Genomic DNA, 18,243 nt, shown 5'->3' with positions numbered 1-18,243 from the left:
GCTTTGAAATGGAAAAATTGAACTTGAGCATTGTACCACATGGCACATTAGCCCATCTAGAACTCACTCCTACTCTTCGTGATCTAATCATTGAAGCACAAAAAAAAGATAAAGTAGTAAAAGAAATTCAGAGAAGATTATCAGAAGGAGATCCGCAAGTAAGTTGTTTCCACCAAGATAATCAGAATGTGTTATGGTTTAATAATCGAATAGTGGTAGCTAAGGATTTTGAGCTCCGAAAGCAAATTCTTGATGAAGCTCATACTTCCCGACTATCCATCCATCCTGGTAGCAACAAGATGTACCAAGACCTGAAACAACGATTTTTGTGGACTAGGATGAAAAGAGAGATTGCCAAGTATGTGTCTGAATGTGACATCTGTCGAAAGGTTAAAGTTAGTCATCTCAGACCGGCGGAAACTCTCCAGCCCTTGAGTATTCCTGAATGGAAATGGGAAGACATCAGTATGGATTTCATTGTCGGTTTACCTCGAACTCAAAAGGGTTATGATTCTATCTGGGTTATTGTAGACCGCCTTACCAAATCTGCACATTTCCTTCCAGTTAAGACAAAATACTTGACCAAACAGTATGCTGAGTTGTATATGGATCGCATCCTATGTTTACATGATGTGCCAAAGACTATCATATCAGATCGAGGGACCCAGTTTGTTGCTCGCTTTTGGGAACAATTGCATACTTGTTTAGGAACTCGATTGATCCGCAGCTCAGCCTATCACCCTCAAACAGATGGCCAAACGGAAAGAATTAATCAGATTTTAGAAGATATGCTCCGTGCATGTGTCTTAGCCTATCCACAGAAATGGGATCAATGTTTACCATTAGCGGAATTTTCTAATAACAATAGCTATCAAGAAAGCATCAAAATGGCACCATTTGAAGCATTATACGGTCGTCGATGCCGTACACCTCTGAATTGGTCTGAAGCGGGGGAAAGAACTATCTTTGGACCCGATATGGTTCAAGAAGCTGAAGAACAAGTCCGCCTTATTCAAGAAAATTTGAAAATTGCGTAGTCTCTGCAGAAGAGCTACGCTGACAGAAGGAGAGATCCACTTGTCTTTGAAGTCGGTGACCATATTTACTTAAAAGTATCACCTTGGAAAGGCGTGCAAAGATTTGGGGTAAAAGAAAAGCTAGCTCCCCGCTACATTGGTCCATATCCAATCGTGGAGAGATGTGGTCCTGTAGCTTACCGGTTGAATCTTCCAGCAAAATTTTCAGAAATTCATAACATTTTCTATGTATCACAACTGAAGAAATATTTGAGGATTCCAACTGAAGCTATTGATAGTGATACAATTTAGTTAGAATCTGATCTCACTTATGTTGAGCGTCCAATCAAGATACTTGATCGCAAGGGCCGTATTATTCGTCGTACTACCATCAAATTTTATAAGGTTCAGTGGAGTCATCATTCCGAAGCGGAAGCTACTTGGGAAAAAGAAGATGTCGGTACCCTGTAGCAGGGGTACCCACTCTTACCGCAGCAAGACAGGACCCTCTTAGTTATCCGTAACTACGCGTAAGGACGGAGTAGCCAGGCCCCACCGGTCAGGCTCTTCCCTCACCAGGCCAACGGCCCCGGACCCGTTCCCCGCCTGGGGATGGGTCCGGAGACGCCACGTGTCTCTAAGGGATGGAAGCTCCGAGCTGACAGCCAGGCCTCGGACCCCCCATAGGGGTCCGGGACCTCCTGCGCCGTCCGGACCCCCTTACCGTGCGGGGGTCCGGAGACGCCACGTGTCCCGGGGGCACGGGCGCGAGTCCTCCGCAAGGGGGACTCGCCCACCCACCACATTTAATGCGGATGGTTGACGCATGCTCTGCCGCCGCAGCACACGGGACAGCCTTTGACAGGCCCCGCTGTGCACTGCGTATTACCAAGGTGCACAGTGCAGCCGCCTGTGCCGCACCCGCGCAGAGCTCGTCAGCCGCATTAAATGGATACGACGGCATGGCACTTTTCCATCATGCCGCCTACGCCGCTCCCTACACAGCCGTTCAGCTACGTGGCAGGCGACGCCACTGGCTACGACGGGCGCCGTTCCGACAAGACAACGCCTAGACACGCCGAACGGGAGACTCCAAGAGCAGGCAAAGATATCCAGAGAAAGATCTCCTTTGCCTGCTGCGCCATAATGATGAACAGTACTATATTTTATACCGCATCGCTGGGCTCACTTGTCGGGGTCCCGGCAGCCATGTACGCGCCTCCCTTGGGATATAAAAGGGAGGCACTCGCTGTGCACAGGACAGTTTTTTCAGACAGACACAAGCTCTCGCAGCTCTCACGCTCTCGTGGGGGTGGGAATACAATACACAGTGGACGTAGGGTATTACGCTCCGGCGGCCCGAACCACTCTAAATCTTGCTGTGTTCATCGTGTTCTTGAGGGAGATCGTTCTGGGACTAGCTAACCCCCGAGTACACACCCTCTGGGCTAGGGCGGGTGCCTTCCGCCACCCGGTCGTGGTTGCAGCTCCACGACAGAAGAATTTCTAAAGTCCAAGTATCCAGAGTTTCTGCGCACGCATCAAGGTATTTGCCCTTGAACTTTCCACCGTAATTCTATCGTCCTGAATCTCGGGACGAGATTCTTTGTAGGGGGAAGGCTGTAACACCCCTGGTGTTAATCTTGTACATTAGCCGCTAAGCATCGCTTAATCATGATCATTAGTTTAAGCTTTGTCATTAGTGGTAATTGTGCATGCATAATTATATTTTGAATTCATGTCATCACATGCATTCATGTTTAATTATGTTTGCGCAATTTCTGCTAATTACAAACCAGCAGTCAAAATCCAGTCCAATCTCTGTCTGAACCCCTTTTTGCGCTGAGTCTAAAATTAGCTTTGATCTTCTTTTGATCCAATTTTATCTCTCAAATCGTGGATCAAAACAACTTTTATCAAATACCAATGTTGTAGATTTTTCTTCCTCTACAACTTTTAATTTGGCCAAATTTCAAGTTGCTATGCGAAAATTTTAGTTTTGGGCGCTCCAAAATTGAATATGTTGTGCCCCAAAACCCGGGGGTTCCGGGTTTTGGAAACCGGAAGTTCCGGTTTTGCTCTGTTTCACCTACTCCGGCGCCCATACCGGCGACTATGCCGCCGGTGACGCCACGCGTCACCGCGCCGACGTCCGCACTGCTGCTTAAGCCTTCTACGACGTTCCACTGGCCAACTTCGTTTTCCCCTCCTCCTTCTCCTTCGTTCTCGAGCTCGTGCCGACCCTTCAAAACTCTGATCCCCCACACCCCGCATCTCCACAACTACTGAGCCCGATTTCGCCGTTCCCCGGCCGGAATCAGGCCCGCGATTGCCGCTCACCGGAGCTCCGCCCGCGCTCGTCGATCTTCCCCTCCGACCTTCCTCCATCCAATCCGAGAGCACGGTGAGCATCCCAATGTCCCACTCATGCTCCCCGACCCTTTTCCCCCTCGCTCCGGGTACCGCCGTCGCTGGAACGCGGCCTCGCCGCCGCGGTTAGCCCGCCACCGCTACCCTCCCTTCACGGGTCGCCTTAGCGCGGCCCTGCACGATGCCTCCACGCGCTGCGGCCCGGCCTGCCTGTGCTGGCCGTTCAGCTGCCCCGCCCCACCACCGGCCGGCCCCGCCGCCGGCGAGGGCGGCGCGCCATGCGCCGGCCGTGGCCTTGGCCTGGCTGTCCCCTATTTTGCCCCAAAACCGGAACTTCTGGTTTTGGAACCCCGGAGGTTCCGGTTTCCAGTTAAATTCCAGTTTCAATTTTGTGTACTGATCTTATAAAATGCGTAGTAAATTGTAGAAAAATGTGAAAAATGCAAACTAAATTTTATTAGGTTTCTAAAATCAAGATATTCAGAGGAAAAATAGTCATGCGTGTGAAATGTCAAATTTGCCCCTGCTAAAGTTTTGGTTTGTTCTTAAGCTAGTTTATTTTTTATCTGTTTTTATGTTACTCTAAAAATCATGAAATTTTTATGGTAGACTACTCCTTGCATGTGTAGTTCACTGAAAATTTTTCATGAGCATAGCCTATGTACAAGTTTGTAGATGTAATATTGCTTGATTTTCATTCTAGGGCTAAAATAAATGTTTTCAGCCATCAATAAATGTTGGTAAATTTTTGTTGCATGTACTTTCGATATCTTGTCTTGCTGGTAATTTTTGGGTGGCTTGTTTAGGGCTGCAAGCTATGTTTTTGTAGTTATTTTGTTCCTAGCTGCGGCATTCTTTTTAGTGGCTGTTAAATAAAGTATTTTCTGCGGTGTATCTTTTTAATAATGGTTTGGTTTTAGTTAATCTTGTGTTCTTGCTTTCGAATCAAAATAGGCTGCACTTGAAAATAATTTGATTCTAATTGCTTGCCAATAAATAAAAATCTCTTGTTGGTTTTGCTTACCCAGTTTTATCTTCATTTAATCGCTTTGCATTGCATCATGAACACTTGTATTATTTCATTGCACTGTTTTAACTTTTGCATGGCATCCTTTTTCATACGTGTATACGCCGTGAACGAAGCCGTCTACGAGCTAGTTGCTGAGCCGGTCCAGGAGCCGCAAGCAGAAGAGCAGCAGGAGGAAACCGTTGAGCACGCTTCAGAAGAAGTTGCTAACCCCGCTAACCTGCAAGGCAAGCCCCGGAGCATAACCCCTACTTTAAAACTTATGCAATGTATTATTTAAGTACTTGTGCATTAAGTTCTAGGAGTTACTTGGAACCTTAAATGCATTATCTTTAGGAGACCCCGGGCTTTTACTAGCATGATAGATCGATAGCACTGCCATGCTTAAGTAAGATACGGTAGAAGACGGGTGATTTCCTGTCACCCGCGAGATATAGGTTTGGTACTTCAGTATGAAAGTAAGAAATATTGCTATGAGAATGGAAATGGAGACCGGGCGGAGGGAAGGTTGGACATAGCTATGGAATAAAGGAAAGTTGAGTCTCCGCCTGTGTCGATTGAGGACCGTACCGTTGCTGGTCGTGCTGACCAAGATTGAACAGTACTAACCATATGCCGGAAGTAGGAGGTAGTCGAAACCGGTAAGCTAATTACCTAAATTGCGTCGAAATCTGATTCTCGACCCGTGGTGCTGGGCAAGGGTTGACGGATGGTGAAGTCGTCCACGGGTTCACCAGGTGTTCGCACGTGCGGGGCTCATCATCCGGGTGTTTGCGGGCTTGACTCAGGCTTCGGGGTAATCATGGGAACAGTTGCTCGGTGTGACTCACCGGGGTCGCACTTGGCTTGTGAGTTAGGTCCACCTTGCAAGGTTAAATCGGATTGATTCGCCGTGACTCGCGGTTATGAGAACCTTGGTCACTTCGTCGCATCGTAGTAAAGAAGTGGAATGAGACTAGAGTGGAAATGTTGAGTTGTATGTTACTAAAGATTGATATGATCAACCATGTATGCTCTAGAGAAATAGGCGAACGTAGTTTATAGCTGTCAACTCAATTGGAGCTAAAATATTGAAAGTAAAGATCCAGTATCAGTAGCTTTTCCGCAAAACAACTCCAGAATAAAAAAGCCTTGCATGTCTAGATAATGGGCTAAGTATACCCATAGACGGGTAAGACTTGCTGAGTATTAGAGTACTCAGGGTTTTGTTGTACCTCTTCTGAGCAGGCTGTGTTCAGGAAGACTTCGAGAAGATCTGCGCGTCTTGGGTTGGTCAACCTCTTCCTCCGGGTTGGACTGCCGAGTGGGTTCTGTCTTCTCTGTGAAGTACGGGCAGATTGGCCTCACATCAGTGGGCAAGATGTGAAGCTCGTCTTTTGTCGTCGTTGGCAGTTATCGTATTGTATTTTGGGTCTCTGTTTCAAACTCTGTTTTACTTCCGCTGTGTTGAACTCTGAGATTTGGATTGTAAACCCTGGATTGTAAAACTTTGTTGTAAATTATTTCTGAAGCTTGTGTTAAACTCTGTTTGTAAATTAATTTGAACTCTACTTTTGCTGGTAATCACATGTGCTCGTCTTTTGTCGAGAGTTACCGTGTAATCGATCCTGGTTACAGCAGGCAGTCTGGGCGTACTGGTTGAGTGCAGAAGCTGTGGGTTAAGCTTAAGTTGTTAATTATTGCACTTGATCAGTATTATTTGGACTGTTCTGTGACAGTTCGACCCTTACTGTTGCTTTTTAACCATTTAATGTAGAGAATGGCAAAGTGTGTCGTGCTATTGGCAAGAATGTTCCCTTAAAGAAAAAAGAGATTTATTTGTTTCTGGCTGTACTTAAGATTTGTTGCAGACTGTGCGATGTTTACCTAAGGATTTTATTGTTGCAGTTCATGCGTCTTGTTTAAAGGAATAACTCTTAGGTCAATCATTCAGTGTACAAATGCAGAATGCTGCTTGAATTACTTCAAGTTGATGCTGCTTGGCAAAATCATGTTTACAAAAGATTGTACGACATGTATTTCCATTGTATTGTGCCCTTAAAAATGCATCTTATTTATACGAGATCTTTATGAGGTCCCTGGTGAGTGTTACTGTTTAGTGTTTAGCAAACAAAAATTCCTTTTCCCTTTTAAGCATGCAGGAGTTTATAGAAGAAAAGAGTCGTACACACACACACCCTATATATAATTCACATTTGCGCCTGTTTTACAACATACAAACATGATCCGACCATAACCAAAATTGTTTAAGATTGAAAGGCAAATTCATATACTTAGTATTTGTAGTTGCCTACAAGTTTTAATGTTTTGCATCACATAAGATGGTAATATACTCTTAAAAGATGGTAGAATGATGGCATCTCTGAAGTTATCTGCTCAATATCTTTATGACAGGCTCCAGCTGATGTGTTATAAATATCTATGGGACAGTTTGATTGCCAAGAAATTTCCAGCAGAAAATTTCTTTAGCTATTTTGACCTGGACCCTGACTATTTGTTATCGGATGATGTCAAGTGGTACATTAACTCACTGGGATTCAATGCAAAGGTGCTAACTTTGTATTTTTTTCTTCTAAGAGTTCTTAGAAAACTTACTGGTGATTTTGACCTACCAGTTTGCCGATGGGAAATTATTCAGTTCCATGTGCTGGGAAACTGCACACGGACTGTCTGTTCGGATATTCATGCTACCGTCTTTAACGTATTTTATAATCCTTGTGAGTTGTAACATGATTTCTGTTTGCAGATCTTTGAAGATGTATTGAAATATTTCAAGATTACCTGCCATTCTCTAGGATGTCTGCGATCTCGAGAACAACTGCTCCTGAGGTAAATATGAGTTACAGGCTCATCAGTGACCTGCTGTACAGAGTATCACTGTTTGTTGGTCTATTTGCAAATGTAACATGTCAGAGAGCGTGATTTCCTTATGCTTTTCTTGTGCAGATATGAATTACAGGAAGATGATTCCCTGCTTGATGAATACTAGGGCAAATTTCGCGCACGTTTCCCGAGAAAAGAATCTCGCATGCATGGAGTACTAAATGAAGTCTATTTGCAAAGCCTTTTTAGGAATAAGTGTAATTTTTCGAGACGAATCTAATGACGGTAATTAATTGATGATTTGCTACGGTAATGCTACAGTAACCATCCTCTAATCGCGCGGTCAAAGGCCTCATTAGATTCATCTCGCGATTTACACGGAGAGTTGTGGAAGTGGTTTTGTAATTAAACTTTATTTAATACTCGTAATCAGTGGTCAAAGTAGGGTGAAATTTTTTTCACCCTACAACCAAACACGGCTTCTGGCAAATCCAGGGTTCACTTATGATGCTAAGTGGTTCGAGGATCAAATCCAGGGAGTCCTCAGCTTCTGGCAAGGATCACGGAAACCTAAATTTGTGACTGAAGAGGGGAGGTGGAAATGCGATATCAGTATCTGCAAATTTGCACCAAAGTGCCCGATGACTGCTTCCAGATCAATGTGTTTGACAATAACAAAAAATGACCTCTTGTCTTGGATTGAGATAATCACTCTGTTCGCTTCAATAAGCCAACAATATTTTTCTCTCACATCAAACCAGCTACCAGCCAGCTGTGTTTTTCTCTCACAAAAAATCATCACCAGTCACAGCCAACAGCCAACCGAACAGAGTGAATGGTTTCTCTTGCAAAATAAGGATAGGATGCTTTTCTTGCAAGATAAGGATAGGATGCTTCTCTTGCAAGATACAACAGGCAAAGAGACTGCAAGGGTAGCATATTTCAGAGGGATTTTCAGAAGAAATATATGGCTCACATAAATAGAAGACCTGTTTACATACAAACATCACTGATTCTAGTGACGAACCGGTACTTGTTTTACAGAAACAACGAATGGAATCAACTGGCAGGTACTGTGAATCTTATAGAGCAAACAATGTGGTCGTAACTGGAAAACAATTCAAATCACTCATAGAGCTGATATCACGTTAACCTTTCTTCATGGATAAAATATATATTCATTGTCCGCTTTACCCTCCTGGTACTTGTCATGAGTCACTTGCTTCCACCATTGATCACCAAGGCCTCTGGCTGTGGTGGGGCAACAATATCCTTCACCGCACTCCCCACCTTGGGAGGACCAGAATGCCGTCGCATTGGTGAGGCAGCCGCTGTTCCACCTTGAAAGGACAACCTTTTCTTGACCGGTCCAGCAGAGCTTCCTTTCTCTGGTGTCTCTGCACCATTATTCAATGCTGATCCCTGGAGACGAGACTTCGCCCTTGCAGATTCTGTGGGAACCATATAACTTGGGAGTGATGGGGAGCTTGCGAGACTCTCATCGTCCCGCACAGTCGAGGTGGCTATACTGTGCCTCCTTGGTCGCTCAGACTGCACACTGAACACACTTCTCGCATCGTCATCCACATGTGAAAGCCCATTCTTTGGCGTGACGGATTTTCTCCTCACAGGTATTGGCGCTACTTTAGCGGAGGGCGTCGAAGGGGATTGCCTGGAGGCTGGACGGGTCAGTTTTGGAGTTGGCGGGGATGGCTTTTCTGGCTTTGAGTCCCGGCGGTTGAAAGCTTTAGTGATCTCACCCTCTCCAAGGTTCAAGCTCATGCTCTTAACGGATCCACGGTCAACATTGCTCTCCTTATCAGTCCCATTGCGGCCCTCCCAAGGTTTTGCAGCCATCCAGCGCTCCAGCCAGCTCCAGCCCCACTGCAAGTTGTTTGGGTCTACAAACATTGGGTTGACAGACCTCGACGTGCTCTTCCACTGCAAACAGCGCATTTTGTGACATATTAAGGTTGCCATCTCATATCATAGAATAAGATGAAGTATATATAGATTGGCATCTGTTCTGAGAATGAAAAAAATCCTACCTGATGTGAAAATGCATATGCAAGCGCTCTTTCTCTTCTAATCGCTGCCTCTTGCCTGCTTATTAGGCTCGCCTCGATTTGCTCTTTGGATTGAGTGCTGTCATCCCAGTTCTCACCCATCTGATATAGCATTATTCACAAACAAAGTACGTTTAATGCCCTTAATAATATTTTGTGATTATCTCAAGGCTTAGAGCAAAGAAGAAAACAATACTAATGAGGTTAGTTGAACAGAACAGCACAAACACAAGAAATTTTTTACTGTGAAGCATTGAGATGGTTTGCATACCCTGAAATTCTCCAGTTCCTGCTTCAGTAGGAGCTGGCGCTGGAGGGCCTGGTTCTCCTCAGACATCTTTGCTCTCCTAGAACGTATTTGTGACTGCACCCGCGATAGAGTCTGCATACAGCGCAGAGTGCTTGCAGATTGACGCCTAACTGAATCACCCTCAACCAATGACTTCAATCGAACAAGGCCCCGCAGCGCTCGCAGTGCCCTCCTTGCCTAGAATATAACAAAGATGAGATACTCTGAGTAAGTCAGAATAATATTGATCACAAAAGTAAGATTCTATTTTACTGTCAAACACATCAAATTTCCAAGCATATTTCCCAAGGAACAAAAGTTACAGTCACTAATTGCTATCTAAATAATAGATCAAAAGCAAGACAGACAGACCATCAGTATCAAAAAATTTTTTGAAAAGAACATCAAAATGAGTGATGAAAGGTGGCTGCCACCAACTGCCAGTTGTTCAGAATTATTTTTCTAACAAGAGAAAGAATGATTTGTAGGACCTTTCAAAAAAAAATGTACATCCACATAGACAGTAGAATTAACCTAAAAACTGTAACAACTAGTCAAAAGGAGAGGAATTAAGCTAGAAAGTAACAGTTATATGAGGTTCAACTGAAGCAAGAAAAATCTACTTCTTTAACCATAAAATCTCATTTACCACACAAACTTGTTAAACAAAAAAGGACATAGAAATATAGAATAGCTAAACCATTCAGCTAAGAGGTACCCTCCAAATTACAGTAACAGCAACTGGCCAACTACCACTTGCAAGGTTGGCGAGCTGCCGACACCTAAAAGTTAGAAAATGGTAAAAGAGAATCTGCAGGGTAAGCCACCAATAGACATTTGCTTACATGTTTAGTCATGTTGATGTGGAAATAAAATCATGAAAAAGAAACAAATAGCTGTTTTCCTAACCTCAAAATATCAAAGGCCTAATTGGCCAGCTACTAGAAACAAACACTTCCTTAATGTGGCCATCTATTTAAACCAACTTCCAACTGTCACAATTGTTCTTATCTAAACATTTCAGAGAAAAATTGGTGGAAAACCAGGCATGCATCTCTCCAAATGGCACCAAACAGGTGAATTCAGAACTGGTTTCACATTACCAGGTAACCTCGGAAGGCAGTCTGGATCTTGATTGCAGCAAGCTCTTCACTTGGCACACCAGGTGGAAGCACCGACGCCTGTGCAGGGGCAGCAGGGGCCTCCTCTACGGTGATGTGCTTGCTCTGCTCCTGCTCAGCTTCAGGGATCCTGACCTCCTCAATCTGGTGAAGAGCCGGAGGAGCTGGAGGGGGTGGCACCGAAACATTGACTTCCAAGGAGGTCGACGGGGTCAGATCTAGTGGAGTAGGGTTGCTAGCTGCTGATTTCCTCCTCTGCCTCTGTTCATTTCATGGACAGAGTTTGGTTTGCGATCAGAATTCAGTTCCAACTAAAGTGAAACAAATGCAAGAGAAAAAGAAAAGGTGATGTTTTTATCACAGATCTGCAAGACAGTTGGGGGGGGGGGGGGGGGGGATGCCATCCTGACAAGAATGCTTATGAAATTCATGAATGCCAAATAAAAATTCACCTTCTTTTCTAAGAACACGAAAGCCCCATCAAAACCAGGACTACGACTACAATATGCCATTCTTAGCATGAACACTTCGAACTCAAGCTACTGAATTATTCACGATTCGGATAAGGAAACCCCAAATTTCCTCAGATCCGAGTACAGACCGCAAGAGAAATCCAGAATAAAACCTATAAAAAGCGAGAGGATTCCGAGGGAGAAGTATTACCTCCTCCTTCTTCTCCTTGGATTCAGGGCTGAACACTTTCTTGACCGCGCCGAACCACTTGCCCTTCTTCCCCATGGCTCCGCTCCACGCTCCTCGAAACAATCACCCTGAAGAGGAACAAGCAAGTCACCAGATGGTCCAGATCTATATCTATCAGACCCAACGCCGGACGATGATAAGGAGACCACGGTGGCATACACGCACAAGAGAGATGCAACTTTAGTAGATGAATAAATCGCCAAATCCTTCCGCGGAAGCAAAGAGAGGAAGGCCCTTTCGGTTGAGCGCAGCAGCGTGGAGGCAACAAGAAGGCGTCAGCGGCGTGGGAGGACAGCTGAGCTCCGCAGGGGCCTGCAATGCAATCATGTCGCGTGGAAGGTCATGGGAGGTGCAAGGCGGAGGAGCAGGCAGCGGGAGCCAACGATTTTTGGCTGGAGCTAGGACTGACAGGGGTGCAGGAGCCTTGGATGTTCGGAGGTCGCAACAGCTGGGAGCAGTGCCGAGAGTGACGAGGGAGAGAACGAGCTGGAGGGAAAGCGTGTGTACGTTACCTTGGTGCCTGTTGCCACGATGCGCATGCGCTCGTCCTCCCTCCTCTCTCTCTCTCTCTCTCTCTCTCTCTCGCTGTCGCTGGGGAGATTTTAGAGGGGTCAGGGGAAAGAGGACTTGGGACAGCTTGGAGACAGCAGATGAGGAGGGAGGGGATGGTATTGGAATCTCCACTGATCATATCCTTCAGTCTCGGCACCTTGTGTTGTTGCGAGTATAATTAAAAAAAATCAAAACTTTATAATCCTAAATTGAAGAAGTTGACAGGATCAGCTGTCTGTGACACTTAAGGAGTGAAACTAACTACTGACATACTATCACATACTATAACTATCTTCAGTATCAAGCATGGAGCGACCCAGCAAGCTGTTGCAGGATCTGGCATTCAGGACCTGCATGGACGTAGGGAGTAGCACGGTGTAGTTGTCAGTAGTAGTTGAGACTTTCCTTCATCCAAATGCATGCGTGTGGTAAACGAGACAAAAAAATGCACATCAACTAATAAGGTCAAAACTAATAACTAATTGGTTATTAGGTATATGTAACAAAGTGGGTGAAAGCTAAATCCTGCATCAATAAACAACGCAGTAGGGTGCATGCAATTGCAACCTCTGCCAGATAGCATATAAATTTCATGATCTCAACATACTTTGGTGTACCATACATGCAAATAAATTAGTACCGAGTGCCAACTGGGCTATCTGTATCTTAAAAAAGAAGATAAGAGAGAACAAAATGCTAGTGATCAATGAACTCAAGAGAGGCTATGATATAGGTGTATACATTGTGCCTAGGTGGCAAAAGTTATTTGGTGGTTGATGCTCAATCATATGCCAACTCGTCAGAAGCCTGTCTGTATTTCTCTGTCATGTTATTGTCCGGCTACGGTCCATAGTTAAGCGTGTTGCGCTGGCAAAACTTTATTAAGTAAAACACTGATTCATGTACAACAACTAAATATCATTCCTTTTTTTTCACGCAGAACTACCACAACTTTAAGTTCCCTTCTCATTAATCACATTTCCCTCTTCTAGCAGTTAGCACATGGACCCACTCGTCAGTGTCATGTGGTGCAAAACAGAGTAGACCCATTCTGTTTCGCACCAAGTGACCCTAACAAGTGGGCTTGGATGCTTAAAGAACTTTATGGGAGCGACAAGGGCACTCAAAGTAATTAATGTGTTTTTGTGAAATTTAGGCACCAGAAGTGGCTGTCTTGTGATCATTAGTACACAATAAACTTTTTATGTGTTGAAACTGTGTCTTTTTCTCGGTATGGTACTTGGTTAAATCTCAAGTAACAGGTACCAAGGCCAAGATTGCTTCCCTGATGTTTGTTGTCATGTGATTAGCAGTCCACCATTTTGAATGTACAATCTGACACGATATTAGAGGTCAGGAGGCAGCAAACATGGTCAAAGAAACACTAATGGCCGACGCATATCATGGACGAGAGCAACAGATATAACAATCCAGAGTCTCATTCATAGTGTCTCCCGTCAGAACTTTAAAAAATGTCACGAGTTGCAAAGCGACAGCCTAACGCGCGCTCCTACTTTAATCATCCACTCTGAGCGTCTCATCAGATTATACTACCTTGTCAGACTCGCAGGTAAAGATCGTACAACGTATACGGCCTCGTTTAGATGCAAGCTGTAAAGTTGTTAGAAAAAAATATTTGAAATATTTGAAATATTAAATATAAACTAATAATAAAATTAATTACAAAACGCGTTTGTAAACTACGAGATGATTTTAATGAGCCTAAATAAGCCGTCACTAGCATATATTTATTGTAGCAATTACTGTAGATATTTAGTGTCTAATCATGTCATAATTAGGCTCATTAGAATCGTCTCATAATTTACAAGAAAACTATGCAATTAGTTTTTTATTTCGTCTAGATTTAATATTTCATGTATGTAAAATTCCCGTTCGATGTGATATTTTGGAATTTTACAACTAAACAAGGCCACATTTCTTCCACGCGTGCCACTTGCAACTAGGTCCCACAAACGCCTGATTCCATCCTAGAGCTAACTCGTGAAAAATGTTTTCGGCAAGAAAAACACACACACAAAAAAACATGTAATGTAATGATATCACGAAAGCTGACTAATTTACTCATTCAGGGTCAATATTTCAGCTGCAGGAGGGCATGGAGAGGATGCCGTTCGATGCATGGTTCGAAGAGAATGGTTCGATCTTTGGGATGGTGATACCGTTATGTCTAGGTTTTGTTTCAAAAAAGATGGTGTGTACTGTAGTGTAGGTAGGATGCCGTTTTCTCCTTTGATGAAAAGGATGATGCACGGTTAGGTGGCTAGCTCGGTAAGCTCCCTTTACCCCTTTTCTCTGCTTTATTGTTGCAGACGAAAGGCACAAACACATCTCCCTTTACTATGTCATCATATCCGTAATTACGAATCGGGGGCAATGGAGGGCATGCGTTTGCTGCTACTTGATGCAGCGAATGAAGGTCTCCTTCTACTGTTCTTTACTTTTTTTCTTTTCTTCTTTCTTTCTATGGCTCACCTCCCCACCAGTAGGGTTGAAAACGGTCAGAAACGATCGGGAAATCCCTCAAACTGTTCCTGCTCCTGTTTTTTTTATCGGGAACGGAAACGGGAACGGAATAGACGGACGGGAAAACGAAACCGATATTACGGGATATCGGGAACGGAACATGTCGGTCGGGAACATGTCGATTACGATCGGGAATCGGTAACTCAAGACGGGAACACAATACATGTAACCACTCAAAACATTTACCTTGACACATAGATTACAACCGGTCAACAATCATAAGCAAACAATCCACAGATCATGAGATAATTTGATAAACATCACCGCAGCATTCAAGTCTCCAACAGCAACGCATTGTCTCCAACATCAACAGGCAACGTCCCATACTAGCAATCTAGCACAGCCGCACGACCACATCTCCCACAAGAGTACAAGACACAGTTCAAAGGTCCAAATTAAGAAAAAAAATACATGCCACATTGGTCGGGGCGTCACAGACTCGGGGAGGCAGGGACGCGGCCAGAGACTCCGGTGATGTCAACGGCAGCCGGTCGCAGACTCGTAGACGCAGTGCTGCGTAGGTCGCCGGCCGCAGGACTCTCGGACTGCGAGATCAGAGGAGGACCGCTGGACCGGCATCCAGGTTGGATTAAGGATCAGGGATGCTGGATGGTTCCTCTTCCATGTCGATCAAAATAGGGATCAGCCGTAAGCTAACAATCACGCGCCCACTAATTCGTATGCTGCTGAGTTTTTTTAAAAAAATCATATACTGTTTATTTATTTGTTTTTTAGATAAAGAAATATCCCATGCTGCAATAGCTACTGTTTACTAATTTGTTAGGGACCCATCCACTGCCGGTGCCGTCACATGCACACGGACACGGAGCAACGAACGGACCGGGCCGGCCTCTCCCACCTGCCAGCTCAGCAACCCGGTCATGGTGGAGATTTTTGGAGGAAAAAATGTGTGAGCTGGCCCTGGACGCGCGTGGCATGCGAGCGTGACGGCCGCAGTAGCTATTGCAGCCTCGCAGGGAGCGCGTGTTCTGCTCACGGTTGGAGCTGGAGCAGCGTAAATAAAAAATCGTCGGTTCATGTACGCACGCCGATCGACGGCCGCCGGCGGTCGGTCACGAGGCGTGTACGAGGTGGCGTTAATGCTGGCCTTTTCCGGCAACGTCGGTTTTCACGTTCAGCCATCCCCTGATCCCCTTCCGTCCAGCCGCAGGCAATGCCAGCCGCTGACGTCACATTTACGGCACCGACGGGCAGTTAGATTGTTTTTTTTAATAAAGCGGGACGGCCAGATAGAGATGCGAGTCACGCAGACAGGTCAGGCGTGCGGCCCGGGTGCAACGTTAACGGTCCCAAAGAGGGGATCCCAATCTTGTGAAGGATGAATAATCTATGTATCTATAAAGCCTATTAAATTCAAATTAGATTCAATATTTTTCAAATAATATTTCAATATTTTGACATAATGAATTCAACATCTTTTATAAACTATTTCAACATTTTGACATAAAAGATTCAACATTTATCAAACCTACTTCAACATTTCAATATTTTTTTGAGCGAGCACCCCTTCCTCTCCGGCGCCGGCGGCGGCGCTCCCGTGCGGGCAGGCAGGCGCGGCGGAGCGGCGGCCGCACGGCACCGGCAGACCACGGCGGCCGCCGGCGGCACGAGGGAAGGAGGCGGGCGCGCGGAGCGGTGGCTACGCAGAGCTACGACGTGCGGCATGACGGCGGCGCAGGGCCCCGGTCGTGGGCGCAACGGCGTTGCAGGGGCGGCGCGCGCCGAGCAGCGGTGGTGGAGGCGGTGGCGGGACAGGGAAGGGCCGGCGTGGCGCCCCCGCAGCGGCGGCGCTTGTCCGCATGGGGTGGCGGCGGGGGGCACGGGAGGGATCACGGGTGAGAGAGAGAAGGTGAGGGTTAGAGTTGAGTGTGTTGATCTAACAGCGGTAGATGATTGCACGAATTTCAAACATTGGAAGGTGGGGAAGAAAAAACTTTTCAGAAGATATACACTGCGTTTGGCAGGCTGGAGCTAGAGGCTGGAGCTGGAATGGTGTGAGAGAAAAATACTGTTGGGCTGGCTGGTGTTGGAGCTGGTGGCTGGAGTGGTGTGAGAGGAAAATACTGTTGGGCTGGAGCAGGAGCTGACTGCCGAACGGAGTGATATAGGATTGGCGCCCAAAGAGGGGGGACCCTATCCATCTTGTGGAAAGATGGTTAAGCAAATCATCTATAAAACCCATTAAGGCCTAGTTCATGTTGAACTAGCATTCGAAAATGTTGAACTAGTATTTCGAAAATGTTGAACTAGTATTTCGAAAATGTTGAACTAGTATTTCGAAAATGTTGAAGCAGTATTTCGAAAATGTTGAAACTCACATTTTTTCCACATCATCTTCTCCGGTGCCGGCGAGAGCCGGCAACAGCGCCGGAGCTCCATGGCGCGGTGGCGGAGACAAGGGGCGGCGGCCATGGCGCGGAGGCGGTCGGTTGGGGGCGTCGCCGTGCAACGTGGTCGGGCGCGCGGCGTCGGCCATGGCGCTGCGGCGGCCGGACGCGGCGGCGGCCGGGGGCTGCGGCGGGCGCGGCGATGGCTCGGCGCGGCGGCAAGGTCAGGGGGCGGCGACGCGGGCTCAGTGGAGGAAGGGCACGAGAGGGGTTAGGGTTGACTGTGTGGATCCAATGATGGTTGATGTTTGCACGAATCTCAAACACTGGAATGTGGATAAGAAAAAAACTTCCGAAAGATATATCGGATCCATGCCCAAAGAGGGCCTGTGACTAGCCCGGCCCAACCGGGCTGAGGCGCGTCGGCCCAATCCAGCAGCTGAGGCGCTGTGCCCCCACGTTGGGGACTGGGAGATTCAGATTCTTTTGTTCTTGAGCGTAGTTCGGGCCCTCCTGGACATGCACATAGGCCGGACCTAATTTCCTTGTCGACAGGCCCCGGCCCCGACCGCGCACGCACGTGCTACGGCCCAAGCCTGCTGCACCATGCAACAGCAAAGGGGTGTCGTGCACAGCTGACGCAGCCACGCACGGCCTGCTGCTCGGCGCAGTACTCTCCTCCTCTGTCAGTCTGACTGTTTTTCTTCCTACAAACACACCATCAATTGCCAAATCCTCGCGTCCGTATCGATAAAATCAACCCCACCATTACACCACAACATCAGCAGCAGCCTGCCGCTCAAATCTGCCTGCCTTTGCAGCAGTTTGAGGGGATGAAGCGCCACCTCGAGCTTCCTCGCTCGCGCCTTCAATCTGTGCTGCTACCATCGATGCAGACGACTGACTGGATGCCGGCGCCCAGGTTTGGAGCAGAAATTCTATCCAGTGCCCGCATGGCATGGGTCCGTTTGCTTGCTGCCCAGAATTGTTTTTAGGCTGGCTGCTGGCTCCAACGGACGCACGCACGCACGCACCCAGGAGTCAGGACTCATCTTTCAAAAGATAGGCTCGAGGCTCGAAATTCAATTTTTGCTACACAAACACTTGGAAACACATGTTTCCTCCTCATCTTTCTACCACAAACACCTCAAAGCAATGGCCCTGTTCGCTTCTCTTTTCCCGATTTATTTCGGTTTGTTTTGACTTATTTCTTCTCACATGGTACTATTAAATCAGCCGAACAGCCCCAATACCGTGTCCCAAAACGAAAGATAAAAACAGTATGCTATTTTTTTTTGGTGCATATGAATTTTTTCCTTGATATGTAATTGTTGGAATTCATGCCACAGCAAACACACGCTCTTCTTCCCTCGTACCATTGCCAC

The 18,243-nt window shown here is 46.2% G+C and overlaps 2 protein-coding genes across 4 annotated transcripts in view; one reads left to right on the top strand and one right to left on the bottom strand.

The window, feature by feature from the left end:
* The window catches only part of LOC120697314 (exonuclease V, chloroplastic-like), a 38,370-nt gene extending 32,394 nt beyond the window's left edge, over positions 1–5,976 (top strand). Inside the window, exon 13 of the transcript XR_005684431.1 lies at positions 5,641–5,976. The gene's annotated coding sequence lies outside the window, so the exon portion shown is untranslated. The remainder of the gene's footprint in view (positions 1–5,640) is intronic.
* A 2,211-nt stretch (positions 5,977–8,187) lies between these two features.
* On the bottom strand, positions 8,188–12,071 carry LOC120697313 (protein IQ-DOMAIN 1-like). Of its 3 annotated transcripts, none has more exons than XM_039980488.1 (6): positions 11,580–11,908; positions 11,376–11,482; positions 10,695–10,973; positions 9,574–9,789; positions 9,285–9,404; positions 8,188–9,177 (listed from the first exon to the last, which is right to left on the bottom strand). In XM_039980488.1, the coding sequence occupies exons 2-6, from the start codon at positions 11,448–11,450 to the stop codon at positions 8,452–8,454; spliced, it is 1,416 nt and encodes a 471-aa protein (XP_039836422.1). In that variant the 5' UTR covers positions 11,451–11,482; positions 11,580–11,908; the 3' UTR covers positions 8,188–8,451. The 3 variants fall into 3 exon arrangements, with proteins under 3 accessions (XP_039836422.1, XP_039836423.1, XP_039836421.1); XM_039980489.1 differs by lacking the exon at positions 11,580–11,908 and adding an exon at positions 11,927–12,071 and having other exon boundaries at positions 8,205–9,177; XM_039980487.1 differs by having other exon boundaries at positions 8,205–9,177; positions 11,574–11,908.
* Positions 12,072–18,243: the final 6,172 nt, after the last annotated feature.

This window comes from Panicum virgatum, chromosome 3K, assembly GCF_016808335.1.
Source record: "Panicum virgatum strain AP13 chromosome 3K, P.virgatum_v5, whole genome shotgun sequence".
Lineage (NCBI taxonomy): Eukaryota > Viridiplantae > Streptophyta > Magnoliopsida > Poales > Poaceae > Panicum > Panicum virgatum.
This window is presented reverse-complemented; position numbering and strand designations above follow the sequence as displayed.

Bases quoted from the DNA above. Each gene is read 5' to 3' on its own strand.
- LOC120697313 (XM_039980489.1), bottom strand. From the start codon at position 11,450: ATGGGGAAGAAGGGCAAGTGGTTCGGCGCGGTCAAGAAAGTGTTCAGC. The intron at 9,790-10,694 runs GTAATGTGAAAC...GTTATATTCTAG, and splicing joins CTGCCTTCCGAGGTTACCTG to GCAAGGAGGGCACTGCGAGC. The intron at 9,405-9,573 runs GTATGCAAACCA...ATGCTATATCAG, and splicing joins AGGAACTGGAGAATTTCAGG to ATGGGTGAGAACTGGGATGA.